Source organism: Eleutherodactylus coqui, chromosome 9, assembly GCF_035609145.1.
Source record: "Eleutherodactylus coqui strain aEleCoq1 chromosome 9, aEleCoq1.hap1, whole genome shotgun sequence".
NCBI lineage: Eukaryota > Metazoa > Chordata > Amphibia > Anura > Eleutherodactylidae > Eleutherodactylus > Eleutherodactylus coqui.
The window spans coordinates 166,769,131-166,786,129 of NC_089845.1; the positions used below are offsets into that span (position 1 = coordinate 166,769,131).

The 16,999-nt window shown below is 51.2% G+C and overlaps 1 protein-coding gene across 1 annotated transcript in view; it reads left to right on the forward strand.

Annotated features, from left to right (window-relative positions):
• ZFAT (zinc finger and AT-hook domain containing) overlaps positions 1-16,999 on the forward strand; it is a 144,360-nt gene that overhangs the window by 59,351 nt on the left and 68,010 nt on the right. The window contains exons 8-11 of the mRNA XM_066578916.1: positions 4,559-4,646; positions 9,007-9,156; positions 10,881-11,054; positions 11,812-11,900. Of these exons, the coding sequence (XP_066435013.1) occupies positions 4,559-4,646; positions 9,007-9,156; positions 10,881-11,054; positions 11,812-11,900 (501 nt within the window). The remainder of the gene's footprint in view (positions 1-4,558; positions 4,647-9,006; positions 9,157-10,880; positions 11,055-11,811; positions 11,901-16,999) is intronic.

Sequence of the window (16,999 nt, forward strand, 5' to 3'; positions counted from 1 at the left end):
GGCGCTCACTCGGGCTCATGTTGGTTCCAGATTTGAGAGTATCAAGTCAGCGAGTTCTTGGTCCACCCTCGCTCCTACTTCCATTGGGCTTCCATGCACGGTAAATTGCTGCAAGCGACAAGGCCGAAGTAGAATACTTTCTGCTTGTCAGTCTTAGTTGCTAGTGAGGCCTTCAGCCCAATGAGATCCAGGACTACTTTGTTGGTCAAGTGCGGTCTCCACAGAATGTGCAACTGTCTTCCACCCCGTGAGTCAAAGGCATCCATCTTTCTTCTCTCTGCCTTCTTGAATATCCACTGCTCACAGCCCGAGGTAGCTATGAGTAGACACATATGTACTGACTGGCTTTATTCATAGTGCTGATCTCCTTACTTTCCCAGATGACATTTGTGCTCACCTTTTGCTTTCTGTCCAAGGACAGAAAAAACAAAAATTTATTGTCCTCCTTTTTTAAAAAAAAAAACCAGTTTGGTTTTAGAATTGATGCATATAATTATTTCTTTTGGAATTCATCTACCCTGCCGTCCCCCCGGCCCCGCTCTGTCAGCACTGTGTAAGTAAGCGCCAACATTGGATCGAGCGCCAGCCAATCACAGCCGACACTTGAGCCAATCACAGTGCTTACTTGCACAGCGCTGACGGCGGGGGAATTCTAAAGCAGGTTGCGTTCTGCAAGCTGCTTTAGAATTCTCCCCGCTGTCATCTCCGTGCTCGGCTTTCAAATTCCCTGCACTCAGTGCTGTGATTGGATCGAGCACCAGCCAATCACAGCCGGTGCTCGATCATTTACTGATGGCTGTGAATGATCGAGCGCCGGCTGTGATTCGCTGGCACTCGATCCAATCACAGCGCTGATGGCAGGGGATGACCTAGCCGAGCAGAGAGGACGGCGGGGGATGACAGTGGGGAGAATTCAAGCAGTTTGCCGCACCGCTGTCGGGGACACTGCCAGAAAAGCATAAAAATTACCCTAACGGCACCATAACTTACGTTTATGGTGCTTAAGGCACGTAACAGGTTCCCTTTAAAACTGTGGGCACACATGCCACATACTGGTCAGGCTTAGGAGCTGTATCTGATACAGGGCTGTTCATATTTCTGTGTACTCTTCTCAGCTCAAACTTTTTGATCTAGCTTTGTTTGACTGGTATTTCTACTGGTTATTCTGGTTTCATAACTGATTTGTGTATATTGTATGCTTTGAAGTAATCACTTCATTTATGTGATATCAGTGTATCTTAGCCTTATCAATCAGTTATGCCTTCTTATTATTCGATGCATTGGACAAGAACACACTGAGAAACACAATGCAAGAGGTTATATAGTGTGGCCTTCCCCCGCAAAGTAAACAATTCAAAGTCTACAGCGCCTGTGATACTCCTCTCTTAGTAAAACATTACAAAGGTTAATTATGACAAGGCTGCATGCTCTGTGTCTGGGACCCTGTTAGTAAAAATTTTGACTACAACTCCTGTCTTTTGCACACGTATATCTTGTTATGCATACGGTTCAAATATCATGCACAGCACTACTGCATAAAATAATTCAATACTTTCACAATATAAGTTAGTACTTTTTACATTTGTTTGTTATCCTTGTTGTATATTTTTTGTATCCTATATGGTGTGTAGGTAGGTAGGTAGGTAGGTATGTATGTATGTGATGTGTTCTTGTGGCTCTCGAACAATTAGTAGACCTCAAAGGCGTAGTAATTGTGGTTCGGCTGTTGAAAAATGGGAATGTGAACAGAACTGAGGCGGCTGACCTGCCTGGCAGCAAATGTTCAGTGGTAGCAACAAAGTGTTTTAGGGGCTTGCAAGACCGAGTGTGCGTGTGATCTGGGGAGCCGGGAGTAATCCCACCCTGTGGTCGGCCCCAGTGCCGTACATCACACCCAGGACCAGAGGGTTACCTTAAATCCCACCTGTGGCAGAACGTATAGCCTAAGGGTATATTCATGTGAACAAGACAGGGAATGCCCCGATCAGTGTTGGTGGAATGCTAGCGGATTCTGTCAGGGATTGGGTACAGACTCCTCGCCTAAATACTGACAACCTGTGAGCGTGGCCTAATAACGCTGACAACACTTTCAGTATCTCTTCCTGCATCGTCTTCTTCATTGTAGTCAGCAAACGGTGGTGTTTGAGGTTCAGGTACAGCGCCCACTTCAGGACATGCCATCTGCTGCTGTACAGTAGGCTGCCTCTTTGTGCTGCACAGACTTGTTCTAGGACTTTACCTGCAGGGGAAATGATGCAGCTATAGGATGAAGGTGCCGTTCAGTGGGCACCCCTTATATACATTCACAGTAAATGGGCGCTGAACAAGCCAAGCGTGCATAAACAGATTGGCGCACTAATCGCTCTGAAGAGTCCCAATTATCGTTTACTCCAAAAGAAAAGAGATGACTGTATAGAAAACACATAAAAAGCATTTAAAGTGTATGCAAAGCACACCACCTAAAGTAGGGCAGTAATGGGCATACGGCACATAAGTGGGTAGTCCCCTCCGTGAGAAAGGTCAAAATGCATAATCAGAAGCTGGTTCACTGTCCTATAATCCCAGCCGACTGGTCATGGAGGAATCAGGATGGAGACAACAAACAGTTGGATCAGAGCGGAAGGTATGGACCACCCTATACAAACACTGTGATCCAAACACATCAGTCAGGTATAGAGGGTCAGCCAAAGAGAGCAGCTGGCATAATTCAGGAAATGGTCTACAAGAGTCTCCTCTACATCACTTCAATCGCCGAATCATAGACTGGTAGAGTTGGGAGGGACCTCCGGGGTCATCGGGTCCAACACCCTGCTCAGTGCAGGGTTCACTAAATCATCCCAGACAGATGTTTGTCCGGCCTCTGAAGACTTCCAGGAGAACCCCCCCCCCCCCTCCCGTGGCAACCTGTTCCACTCATTGATCCCCCTCACTGTCTAATATCTAATCTGTGTCTCCTCCCTTTCAATTTCATCCCATTGCTTCTAGTCTTTCCTTGTGCAGATGAGAATAGGGCTGATCCCTCTGCACTGTGACAGCCCTTCAGATATTTGTAGACCGCTATTATCCCTTTCCAATCCACTGTCTGACGTCTCAAGACATTCTAATTGAAAGCTGTACAGCTCTGATGACGGAAGACATCCGGTAGGGTACTCTTACTGTATATTACTGGCCACTCTGTTGTCGGGGACCTCTCCAGCATGTCCCATACCGCAGTATGAGCTCTAGCCAGCAGATGGCACCATTGTATAATGGCAGAAAGAGAAAGCCCCCTAGGAAACACTGAATCCAAAATTGGATTACAAAGGGTTAAGTCTCCTCAGCCTTCTCTTCTGCTAAACATTCCCAGATCCTTTAACCGTTCCTCATAGGACATGATTTGCAGACCGCTCACCATCCTCAATCATCAAGTAAAAGCTGTTGCTGCGTGTCCCCGGCGAGGGTCTATTTAATAAGTAGCCCTAAGTACCCCACTGCTCACACATCCACGTTTCAATGGTTTTAGTGTTTTCTATATAGTGATCTTTTGGATTAAATAATTAACGGGATTCTTCAGAACGATTAGTGCGCCAATCTGTTTATGCACTATAGGATGAGGAAAGTGTAGACTAGTCTAACTGAACGGCCCTTTATTACAGCCCCGGCCCAATTGGCGCCCCCTATACGGTAATTCTCCCGTGACCCTGGAGTGTGGCATAAAATCACGTGACAAGTTTTCTGTGGATCGGTTTCATTGTGAATCCACATTAGATGGGAGAATCCAGCGATCGGAGCGACTTCCAGCGAGGCCGGTCATCAGTGCTAGACTAGCTGGGGTCTCACTGCCAACCGCAGGACGGTTTTTCTCATGTAACGGGGTGGAGAGTATACCGAGAATGGCGCGATCAAGGAAAACATCCAGCGAAAGGGGATCCTGCGGATGGAAACAACTCATCACTGAAAGGGGTCGGAGGAGGATGTCAGGAATCGTTCTGACCAACAGACTGCACAGTCAGCTGAATACAACGCTGGGGCTCCAACTAACGTGTCCGAACGCACAGCTCGCCGTCCCTCCGCACGGATGGTATAACAGCAGGCGACCAGTTCCAGCGCCATTGTGTCTAAGAGAAATGGCAACTACAAGAAGCTTCCTGTCCGCAGGGGCCGATATTCCTGCAGAGCGATTTCATCATCTAATGGAATTCATGCCACAATGGATCTGAAGGCCAAAGGAGGTAGAATGTGCTGATGGAAGGGGTCTCTAATCAAGGGGCCGTTCCGAGTATTCTAGAAGTTTGGCTTCATTAGTGCGTCCTGTTAGTCCATTCCTCATCACCATCTCATTATCCGACGCTTCGTTACCTCCAAGTCTCGGCAGTTGCTTCAAATAGATTTTTTTATGTCATTAACAAAAATAAATAAATCCTGTTTTCGTCAGCAGAAAGCCTCATCTTGCACTAAAACAGTGGGCTTCATCAATCACGCTCCGGTGGGATCGATCCGCTGCTTCACCGGCTCATAAGTCACAATTATTCTGTAATCTTATTGATTGTGTGTTAATTTTCAGTTTTTTTTCCTTCAGGACAAGAAGACGTATTCCTGCCCTGCCTGCGAGAAGTCCTTCTCAGACGACCGTCTTATTAAATCTCACATTAAGGCGAATCATCCCGGTGAGTAGCGGCGTCCTGTGAAGAGAGTCCCAGGAATGTGGTCAGTAATGGCCCATTGCAGCTGTCGGAGATGTACTCTTCCTCTTTCCACGGTTGGGCTCTTCCTGTGCTCAGAGTTAATCCAATGTCTTCCACCCCTTTTGCAGCATGTTGATCCACAGATGCACACTGCTAGAGTGTTTACTGCAGCTGCATCCCCCTCCTCCCTGTCGTCTTACCGCACACTGCTAGAGTGTTTACTGCAGCTGCATCCCCCTCCTCCCTGTCGTCCTACCGCACACTGCCAGAGTGATTGCTGCAGCTGCATCCCCCTCCTTCCCGTCATCTTACTGCACACTGCCAGAGGGATCACTGCAGCTGCATCCCCCTCCTCCCCGTCGTCTTACTGCACACTGTCAGTGATCACTGCAGCTGCATCTCCCTCCTCCCCGTCGTCTTACCGCACACTGCCAAAGTGCTTGCTGCAGCTGCATCTGACTCCTTCCTGTCATCTTACTGCACACTGCCAGTGATTACTGCAGCTGCATCTCCCTCCTCCCCGTCATCCTACTACACTTTGCTAGAGTGATTACTACAGCTGCATCCCCCTCCTCCCCATTGTCTTACTGCACACCGCTAGAGTGATTGCTGGAGCTGCATCCCCCTCCTTCCCATCGTCTTACTGCACACTGCCAGAGTGATTCTGCAGCTGCATCCCCCTCCTCCTGTCGTCTTACCGCACACTGCCAGTGATTTACTGCAGCTGCATCCCCCTCCCCCTCATCATTTTACTGCACACTGCCTGAGTGATCACTGCAGCTGCATCTCCCTCCTCCCCGTAGTCTTACCGCACACTGCCAGAGTGATCACTGCAGCTGCATCTCCCTCCTCCCCGTAGTCTTACCGCACACTGCTAGAGTGATTGATGCAGCTGCATCCCCCTCCTCCCCGTCGTCTTATTGCACACTGCCAGAGTGATTACTGCAGCTGCATCCCCCTCCTCCCCGTCGTCTTACTGCACACTGCTAGTGATTAACTGCAGCTGCATCCCTCTCCTCCCCGTCGTCTTACTGCACACTGCTAGTGATTAACTGCAGCTGCATCCCTCTCCTCCCCGTCGTCTTACTGCACACTGCTAGAGTGATTAACTGCAGCTGCATCCCCCTTCTCTCCGTCGTCTTACTGCACACTGTCTGTGATTACTGCAGCTGCATCCCCCTCCTCCCCGTCGTCTTACTGCACACTGCCACTGATTACTGCAGGTGCATCCCCCTCCTCCCCGTCGTCTTACTGCACACTGTCAGTGATTACTGCAGCTGCATCCCCCGTCTCCCCGTCGTCTTACTGCACACTGTCAGTGATTACTGCAGTTGCATCCCCGTCTTGTTGTTCCTTTTTTTACACTAGATGGATTTTTTAGTGACCTGAAAAAAAATGGCCCTTCAGATCTCAATTAATGGAAAAATAAAAAGGTTTGTGAACTTTGAGCGCAGCACTGCAAAAGAAAAAGTTCCCAAAACAACAGTTTTTATCGTGGCAAAACCTAAAAAATATATATATAATTTTGGTATTACTATAATTGTACCGATCCGCAGAAAAAATGTATCCTGTCATTTTATGATGCATGATTACCGATGGTGATGAGCGAGCATTGCCTTAGCGAGTACCTGCCCGCTCGAGCGAAAAGGTTGGGCTGCCTGCGGCGGGCAGGGAGCTGCGGGGAGGAACGGAGGGGAGATCTCTCTCTCTCTCCCTCTTCCCGCTCCCCCCGGCTCACTGCCGCAACTCACCTGTCACTCGCGTCGGCACCCGAACCTTTTCTCTCGAGCGGGCAGGTACTCACTAAAGGCAATGCTCGCTCATCACTAATTACCGGTAAAAAAAATTTGCCGAACTTCGGTTTGTTTTTATCCCCCCCCCTCCAAAAAAAGGTTAACAAAAGCTCTACAATACATAAAAAGTACAGCTCGTCACGCTAAAAACACGCCCTCATCCGGCCATGTCGGGAAAAATAAAGTTTTGAAGGGTGGAGGTGAAACCCTCGCCTCCCCCCTCCCCCCCCCCCCCCCCCCCCCAAAATCGTTGCGTCTTTAGTCCTGGTAAAACCCCTTTTAACCCCTTAGTGACATGGTCTATTGTGAACCTAAGATATTAATGATCTGTCCTCAGGAAACGTCATCCGTATCAGATCAGTGGACGTCCTCCATTCGGGACCCTCTCCCATCATTGCAGTGCTCAGGGGAGCTCACTGCATACCGGGCCCAGCGCCGCACATTGTGTAGTGGCTGTGCCTGGTATTGCAGCTCAGCCTTATTGAGTTGATTGAGACTGACCTGATATTGAGGACCTATCCTGGGGTCTTAGTCCTGGAAAACCCCATTCATGTTTACAGAAAGCCTGCAGGCTGCTGAATGGGGAAGATGTGGCCTTCCCTAGACAGCTGTAAACTACTGAAGGCTTATCCACAGCATGGATCTTCAGTAGTATATTGGAAAGGGTTCTGTCGCCTGGAACCCCCGCTGATCAGCTGTTCACTAGACCAGAGTGCAGGAAGCAGATGGCTCCATCCCCGCTGCAGTGGCCAGGCTTGGTATTACAGACATTGAAGTGAATAGGATGTTTGCCTGTAACCCCAAACCTGACGCCGGCTGGGGAGCGGAGCGGTCGGCTTCCTTATGCACCAGATCAAAGAAGAATGTGCAATACGCTTTCTATGTTCCACAGTTGCCTCATCCCGATCTGCGGTGCTCGGGGTGACAGTAACCGGTATACCTAGCGGTATAATCACCGGCTGAATGGGTGGCCCCTTCATTTTGTGTTTTGTTATTTTTATGTTATTGTTTCAGTCTGTTCTCGCCCCTTCCTTCCCCCTCCCTATTCTTTATAACACGCCGCCCCCTCATTATACACGGACTCCAACTCTTGATCCGCTGAGTTTTGCAGAATTGAACGGCGTCCAAATAGAATGTAACAAGAAATGATCAGAATATGTATTGTGAGCTGCCAGCGACTAGTGAGGAGGATGAGCGCCGACTCTGGTCCCAGCAGCCGCATGATCTGCAGCCCGAGCTGCCAGGAGAGATGGCATATTAATCTACCCGGACAATGGGCAGTGATGGCACCGCAGGACATGCAGATGGGACTCGGCGCCAGGGCCGCAGCCAGCCTGACGCCCGTCCTGTATGGTCTGCTCTGGTTACCGGATAGAAGCCGGGAATAATGCAGACACCGGAGGAGGGGAGCTGCAGCTGCACCCCCTCCCCGTCTATAGGGGGCTTTAGTGGCAGAAATTTCTGAACATTTCAATAACTAAGCAGCCGCCTTCCCTGTTGGAGGAGCACAGAAACTGCGAAAGGGGCTTCTTGAGTTATGGAAATGAGCCAAGTGGCCGGCCCCTGTGATGATATGAAATGCACGTACCGCATGACCCGGTGTCGGAACACTCACTAACCCCTGACAGACGTGTGTCATTGCGTGGAGTGGGCTCGGAAGCTGACCTCCCTTCATACACAACAGGCATCGACTGTCTTTAACAGCCGACACTTGCCTGCCATAGCTGAGATCAGAGATGGTGATGATTCTATATGTATGCCCCTGATGAGAAGGGGTTCCTGCAGATAGGTGGTGCAGGTCGCGTCGTGGGGGTGGAGCAGGTCGCGTCGTAGGGGGGATGCAGGTGGGGGGGGGGGCGCGAGCTGCGTCGTGGGGGGGGGGGGCGGGTTGCGTCGTAGGGGGGGCGCGCAGGTTGCGTCGTAGGGGGGTGGTTGCGTCGTAGGGGGGTGGTTGCATCGTAGGGGGGGGCGGGTTGCGTCATGGGGGGGGGGGGCGCGGGTTGCGTCGTAGGGGGGTGGGGGGGGGCGCGGGTTGCGTCGTGGGGGGGGGGGGGGGTGCGGGTTGCGTCGTAGGGGTGGGCAGGCGCGTCGTAGAAACTGAACCTATGTGATCCACACCAGGAGCCTGCTATGACCAACTGTGTTTTTTGGGCTTCTTTTTTTAATCTGGGTGCCCAGAACTGGACTCGGTATTCCAGATGAGGTCTGACTAAGGAAGGGTAGGAAGGGCAGTCTATTATCGCAGCGATCCCAGCATCACAGCTTCAAGTTTCCTACAGGGAAAAAGACTACGATTTTTGCGCTTTTTTTTCTCCTGAATCCCGCTGCGCCCCTCACCATGACCGGAACGCACTTCTTATCCTGGATGACAAATGCTATTAAATAAAGCCAAAATGCTTTTTTTGTTTAAAAAAAATGCGATAAAAGTGCTCAAACCTGCCATCTGTACCCCGAAGTGGCATCAATAACAGTTGCAGCTACTATTTGCAGTAACGCACCTCTTTGCCTTCTATTGAATTTGGAAGTTATTTTTTTCTCTTTTTTTGCAGAGGTTTCGGCAAGTCTGATTTCCGAGGTCCTCGGCCGCAAAGTTCAAATCAAAGGTCTAATAGGAAAGCGAGCGGCTAAATGCCCGTATTGTGACTCCTACTTCATGAAGAATGGGTCGGACCTGCAGCGACATATCTGGGCCCATGAAGGTAAGCTGCTTGCTTATAGCTTATTTCCTTTGCACGCCCTTCGCTACAGATGCAGCAGAGCTGAGGTTTCCTTCGTTGCTGCTTGTTGTTTTCCCGGTGGTCGTTAGTGTTAAAGGGATTCTGTCATTGGTCGATGCTGCCCGAATTCCGAGTATCATGGACCCGCTACAAGGATGCCGTTGGTTTTTCATAATAAATACACTTTGAAGTTTGACTCAAAGCTGATCTCCGAGCCACAGAGGAGGGCCACACCGGCCTCTCCCTCTCCTTGCATGAAGACTGCCGGCTGCCTTCCTGCAGGGGGGAGCTGGCGGCCCACCGCCCTGACTCGGAGCTCAGCTGTGAAATGTACTTATTGTGAAATGCTGCAGCGTTCCAGAGCCAGTAAAACACCCATGGGGCAACAAGCCGCCCGTCCCGGGTTCATGCTGCCCAAACCCAATGACAGAATGCCTTTAACTAGTAAACTCCTTGCAACGAGTCACAAGAAGAGGTTTTCCCCCTCTTCAACAAAAGGTGGAGAGCAGGCAAAGAGCAAAAACACTTCCCCCTTAGCTAATCCTCCTCCTCGGCCATCTGTGGCTCCAAAAAGGAGCAGCATATTCCTGGTGACTGGGTGTGGGCCCCCCACAACACACATTTGGCTTAGGGCCACTTCTGAGAGCAGCTTGGAGTTCCTTGGTTTTCACTCTTTAAAAGGAACAAACTTTTATCCAAATTCTCGTGCAGCCTGCGGTAGTAAAATAAGAGAGCCCTTGCCTTCCCCGCTTCCCCCTCACTGTCATTTCACTGACTCGTGGTCCCCGCTGAACTTGACTTCCCGCTGCAGGGAGCCATGTGACCGCTGCAGCCAATCACAGTCTTTCTGCAGTTGGCGCATGAGCCAGTGTCCTATCGTTACCATCCCCTCCGGGAAGGGAAGCTCAGCGGGGACCAGGAGATGGTGACACAGCGGCGGGGAAGGGTGGGGTGGGGTGGGGGAGTTCTACCGCAGGCTGAACAAGTTTTTGAACAAAAGCATGTCCTCGGATAACTTCTCTAACCCCACCGGTCAGGATCTGAACTGCACTGCAGAGAACCCCAGGGGCCGTCTGTGTTCTGGGAACTGACAAAACCGGTCAGGGTAACTGTAGAGCGGTAGCGGAGGAGTAGAAAGAGCCAAGGTCAGGACAGGCAGCAGACGGATAGAACATGGTCCAGAAACCAGAGGTCAGGAGAGAAGAAGACAGGAAAGTTGGCACACGCATTGGTCTAACCAGGAGTCGAAGTTGAGATGCCGCTTTGTATACTAGACAGAAGGAATTGCTCAGGCAGCCTCCAGTGGGGGAAGGTGCCTTAAATAATTAGAGAGCTATCAGGATTGGCTGAGAGCAGAAAAGCCGGGTGCAGGCCCTAGGCCTTTAAGAGGTGGGCTGTCCATGAGCACCCAATGGGAGGCGCCGAAGTGACAACTAGTGCAGGACCCAGGAGACGCCGTGCTGACTGTGACTGAGGACAGAAGGAGGCAGGGCATGCCGGCGCTAGCACATTATACTCTAAGGTTTTAGATCTTCACAGACCTCGTCCCGTCGGTGGATCAGCCACCTCCCGGAAATCGGTTAATGGGGACATTATGCCTGTTATTGTGTGACTGTGTCATGTTGGGGAGACCCCCTCCATCTTTAGTCTGAACCTCCTGAATGTTGCATGCTGTTGACCTCCCTCCTCTTCTCCGCACTGTCCAGGTCTGAAGCCCTTTAAGTGTACGGTCTGCGACTACGCCACTCGCAGCAAGAGTAACCTGAAGGCGCACATGAACCGGCACAGCACAGAGAAGACTCACCTCTGCGACATGTGCGGCAAGAAGTTCAAAACCAAAGGGACGCTAAAAAGTCACAAACTCCTCCACACGGCAGACGGTGAGAACAGATGCCGCTCCTCCCTGTGTGACTCCTGTCACATCCAGAGCTGCGTTGACTGTCCTGACGGTTGTCGCACAGTTTAGTTGGCTCCTGCTGCAGTGCATTTTGGGAAATGTAGGTCTATTTGCATTAAAGGGGACGGCTGGTGCCAGTATTCTCTGCTTTTAGGTAAGGGTGCATTTACACTGCAAAGATGATTGCTCAAAATATGGCTTTTGAGCAATCATTTTGCATAAACTACTACTTGGCACTAATGCCTATTAGTCCCCAGTAGCAGCGTGTGAGCCGCCGGGAGCTGTAGTCGGGGAACAGACCACCCGCTGTTTCCTGATTACTTTCACTTTGATCTGCTGCCAGGGCTGACAGCTGAGAACAGCTGATACAGTGCAATCAGCTCTCCCTGGGCAGAACACAGCGTGCGGTACTGCTTATCAGCTGTACTGCTGAATGATGGTTTTTAAGCAGAACTTGTTGGGCAGAAAACTGAAAGATGGCAGCGCATTTAGACGCAACCATGATCACTCAAAAGACGGCGTTTGAGCGATAATCGTTGTGTCTAAATGGGCCTTAAGCTGCTGCTTTAGATGAGTGGACACCCAGTAGGGCCATCTTTAGCCTTTCTGGCTGCTGTGAGCCCTGCATTTCCCACAGAGCTGGCCGGTCCGCTGCTGGTACTTGTAGTCCTTGGTGTGCATGCTCTATTTGTGGCCACTGTAGCATGATGACTATTTCTCTTACAATGTGTCTTCTGCAGGAAAACAATTCAAATGCACAATATGTGAGTTCACCGCAGTCCAGAAGCCGCAGCTTCTCCGCCACATGGAACAACATACCTCGTTCAAGGTGAGTGATCTGCCGGCGGCTGTAGATGTCCACCCAGTCATCCATCCTGACGCCAACGTGAGAGGTTCTAGTTCTGAACTGTGTAGTGTAGTTTATCCTTGTGTCCGTTTAGTCCTCTATCGGGTTGTACAATGTGGCGGGTTGATGATGTCGGGCGGCTCTGCTTACCTGCGGACTTCACTGAGCTGAACGCTTGTCCTTTGAGGAAACCTCAGCATGAAAGTGGGAGAATGTGGTGGTCCGGTGGTCTTGGTTGGCCATGATGGCGGCAGTGATCACAGCCTCTTACTGTCATCGCCCCGTACAGATGCAGTGAGAACCAGAGATACAAGAGCTTTTCTACCTCTTACAATCCCCTTTACCAGCTGGGGAATATACACCGAAGGGCCATTTATCAGCCCCCATCTAGTAGTGTTGGACTCCTTTTGGCCTTCAGATCCGCAGCAGCTCGTCGTGGTGTAGTTTCCACTTGGTGCTGAAATCCTTATGCAGGAATATCGGCCCCTGCGGACAGGAAGCTTCTTGTAGTTGGTGCAGATTAGATGGCGGTGCTGACATGTTCTGACCAGCTGACAGGAAGGGGTCAGCGATTCATGCTGTTTGCTCCAAATTCTGACCTCCCATCAGCAACAGAAATATTGATCCATCTAATAAAGGGTTCTTTTATACATGGGCCGGGGAAAGGCTCTAATACATAGGGGTGGGGAGGTGCCCTAATATATGGGTGGGGTGGTGCCCTAATATATGGGTGGGGTGGAGCTCTAATATATGGACGGTTGGGAGGTACCCTAATACATGGGTGGGGTGGAACTCTAATACATGGGTCGGGGAAAGGCTCTAATACATAGGGGTGGGGAGGTGCCCTAATATATGGGTGGGGTGGAGCTCTAATACATGGGCCGGGGTGGGGAGGTGCCCTAATACGGGGGTGGGGTGGAGCTCTAATACATGGGTTGGGAGGGCTCTAATACATGGACGGTGGGGAGGTGCCCTAATACATGAGTGGGGTGGAACTCTAATACATGGGATTAGGAAGGTGCCCTGATATATGGGTGGGGTGGAGCTCTAATACATGGGTCAGGGGGCTCTATCTAATACATGGACGGTGGGGGGTGGAACTCTAATACATGGGCTGGGGGAGCTCTAATACATGGACGGTGGGGCGGTGCCCTAATACATGGGTGGGGTGGAGCTCTAATACATGGGTGGGGTGGAGCTCTAATACATGGGTGGGGTGGAGCTCTAATACATGGGTGGGGTGGAGCTCTAATACATGGGTGGGGTGGAGCTCTAATACATGGGGGTGGGGAGGTGCCCTAATATATGGGTGGGGCGGAGCTTTAATACATGGGTCGGGGGCTCTAATACATGGGGGTGGGGAGGTGCCCTAATACATAGGTGGGGTGGAACTCTAATACAAGGGCCAGGGAAAGGCTCTAATATATGGGTGGGGGTGAAGCTCTAATACATGGGCCGGGGGGGCTCTAATACATGGACGGTGGGAGGTGGAGCTCTAATACATGGGTCGGGGGGCTCTAGTACATGGACGGTGGGGGGTGGAGGTCTAATACATGGGCCCGGGGGCTCTAATACATGGACGGTGGAGCTCTAATACATAAGGGTGGGGAGGTGCCCTAATATATGGGTGGGGTGGAGCTCTAATACATGGGTCAGGGGGCTCTAATACATGGACGGTGGGGGGTGGAGCTCTAATACATGGGTCTGGGGGCTCTAATACATGGACGGTGGGGGGTGGAGCTCTAATACATAGGGGTGGGGAGGTGCCCTAATCTATGGGTGGGGTGGAGCTCTAATACATGGGCCGGGGGGCTCTAATACATGGACGGTGGGGGGTGGAGCTCTAATACATAGGGGTGGGGAGGTGCCCTAATATATAGGTGGGGTGGAGCTCTAATACATGGGCCGGGGGGCTCTAATACAGAGGTATTCCGTGTACGAGCTGGAGCAGGATGACCTGGTGAGGACATGGTGTGCTGTGATGCTACTGGTTGTTGTTCGCCCCCCTCGCGGTGCTGTATGACCCCCGGCCCCCCGCACCAGGCAGTGTGGAAGTAGACCCTTTTATATGGGCGTCCCGTTGGCGGCGGCTCTTTATTAGTGCCGTACAGTCCTCCACAAGTCGTGGGCTCAGACGGCTCTTCTGGATGTAATTTCCGATTACTCTTTACATTATCTGTCCTTTTATTAAAGTCCTAAATCCTGTACCGCTCCTCAGAGGGCAGCCGGCGTCTAAATGAGATGAGCGGTAAAGCCTCAACGACCGCACTGAATATTACAGGCCGTAATGCGCTCGCCCTTCGCTCCGACTTCCCCGCAGTTAACCGGCTGCCCTCGCAGTGACAGGAGCGCCGTGTAGCCCATAACACGTAAAATACAGCTTCCCAGGGAGCCTCCAGGTTACCGGCTAGTAATTACATCCTCCCCCCTCTGGCAGCGGCAGTTACTGCTCTAGAACTTCCTTGGACTCCTGTCACACGGCATAAAGTATGTACCCCCTCCCCCTGAGTGTCCATATCCTCCGCACTCAGTCATACTCATGATCCAGTGATTTCTTTATGGCCCTCGTATTTAACCCCTTGATGGCACAGCCTTTTTTTTTTTGGCTTCTCCTGCCAGCTTTCACAAAACCATAACTTTTGTTTTTCCGTCGCTGTCTGTTGCTTGTTGTTTTTTGCAGGATGAGTTGTATCTTTCAGTGGTACTATATAATGTACTGTATAATGTATAGAAAAACTTCTTAGTGGAGTGAATGAGCAGGGCGTCGGATCTGATGACCCCCGGAGGACCCGATGACCCTGGAGGACCCGATGACCCCCAAGGACCCTTCCAACTCCACCATTCTAGGATTCTACGAATGGGAAAAAAAAGGTCAATTTGGCCATTTTCGGGGGTCTTGTTTTTCGGAGGTGCACCCTGCAGCAGACATGACACCCCTGTTCTGTGGGTTCGTACGATTACTTAAGCTTAAAAAAAAACAAATAGTATTTCCAGCCGCCATTTTCTGTCCTCCATAACTTCTCTTTATTGTTGGCGGGACGACCTGTAGTTTCTATTGGTGCCATTCTGGAGTACACGTGACTTTCTGATCGCTTTTTATTTGTTTTCTTAGAGACGGTGTAGCCCAAAAAATGAGGGACCCCCAAATATGGATCAGAGCGTTTAAATGCATTGGCAGTGGCATTAAAAGGGTTAACCGCCACGTTCAGCATTCACGCCGATTGTGTCTGTTGCAGGCGGTTGTCAGTTGTTTCACAGCTGCCCTCTAGTGGTGACGGTTCGTTGCCCCTGCCAGTGTTTTACTTCCCAGGGGAGATGACGTTCTGCATCGGCACAGTACTGCCATGAGCAGTGGGGTGATCTGGTAACACCCGTATACTCCAGAACGCCTTCTCCACTGCATAATGGGAATATATCATGCCGTCACGCTCGCTCCGTGCAGACATTTCTTTTAGTCTTTGAACGCAATGCCAAAAGTGTTGTTTTTTTTCCCCAAAAATAGAATTTATTTAGCAAAACTGAAAAATTCTAAAAAACAACCCAAAACAATGATACTTTTGTTACGCTCACCATCGCGCCGGAACAATGAGTTATTGATACCACATGGTGAACGCCGTAAAAAATGAAAAATGGCAGAATTAATGTTTTTCCATCCTGTCCGCTCCCTAAACGTCAGAGTTCTACAACACATTATTTGTACCCCAAAATGTTACCAGTTAAATCCACAGTGAACGAGGCCGTGCACAGCTATGGTGACCGAAGAAGAACGCCCAGCTGCCAGGCAGCCCGCTTCAGTAGGACCCCTGCATTAAAATAACAAAGTGAACTCTACTTACCCCTCTGCCGCCCCGGGGGGGGGGGGGGGGGGGAATCGGGTGCTGCGGCCCTGGGGGGGGGGGGGGGGGGATCGGGTGCTGCGGTGCTGTGGCCCCGGGGGGATCGGGTGCTGCGGCCCTGGGGGGGGGGGGGGGGATCGGGTGCTGCGGTGCTGTGGCCCCGGGGGGATCGGGTGCTGCGGCCGGGGGGGGGGGGGGGGGGATCGGGTGCTGCGGCCCTGGGGGGGGGGGGGGGAATCGGGTGCTGCGGTGCTGTGGCCACGGGGGGATCGGGTGCTGCGGCCGGGGGGGGGGGGAAATCGGGTGCTGCGGTGCTGTGGCCCCGGGGGGATCGGGTGCTGCGGCCCGGGGGGGGGATCGGGTGCTGTGGCCCTGGGAATTTCTGTGATGGATGATGTCACAGGAAATTAGGTGACCGCTGCAGCCAACAAGAGACTGCAGCATCACCGCTCAGTCGCCTGGCATCACCGCTCACGTCCCGAGTGCCATGATGCCAGGAGTTCGGGACTGCAGCCTCTCTCTGGTTGCAGCAATCGCCTGATTTCCCGTGACATCACCTCTCAGAACAATGACGGACCTGCAGTCTGCAGCGCTGGAAGGGTCAGAATGTCCATTGTTTTAATCCAGGGGATCCTATTGGATGGGGGTGTCTGGTAACTGGATCACCCTTAAGGCTTATGGAAAGTGGAGATGAAACCCCCCCCAAAAAACATATCTTTACGTGCCAAACTAGGAGCGTCCTTAAGGAGTTAAAGGCTTTCTGCCCTCTCCTCGGCGCGGGGCGATGCCTGACGGGTCCCTTTAAACTTCCGTCTCATTTTAGTTTAATAAACAGAAAACTGAACACTCAGGAATTCAGCCAACAATTACAGTTGATGAATAATTAAAGAGCCCCCCGCGCCGCTCGTTCAGCCCGCTACAATGTGAGTTATGTAATCGCTGCTACGTGTATTCATTGTAAGAGGCGGCCCGGAGAGTACGCTAATGGCTGTGATTATCAGATTGTAGGTGGGCGACGGTAGGTAGAGGAGTGCTGGGAAACCGTCCAACGGAAGAATGGGAGGCTGGAATTAAAGGGACCCCGTTCCTGTATATGAAGAGGACTGTGTGTGTGATAAAGCGGGAAATGCTTTTCTAGTACAATTTCTGTTTGAATTCTCCATGGCTTTCAAGATCTCTGCTTGCTGTCATTCCATGAGAACCTTTATTGTTTATTTCCAATGGATAAAAATCCACCCTGCACTT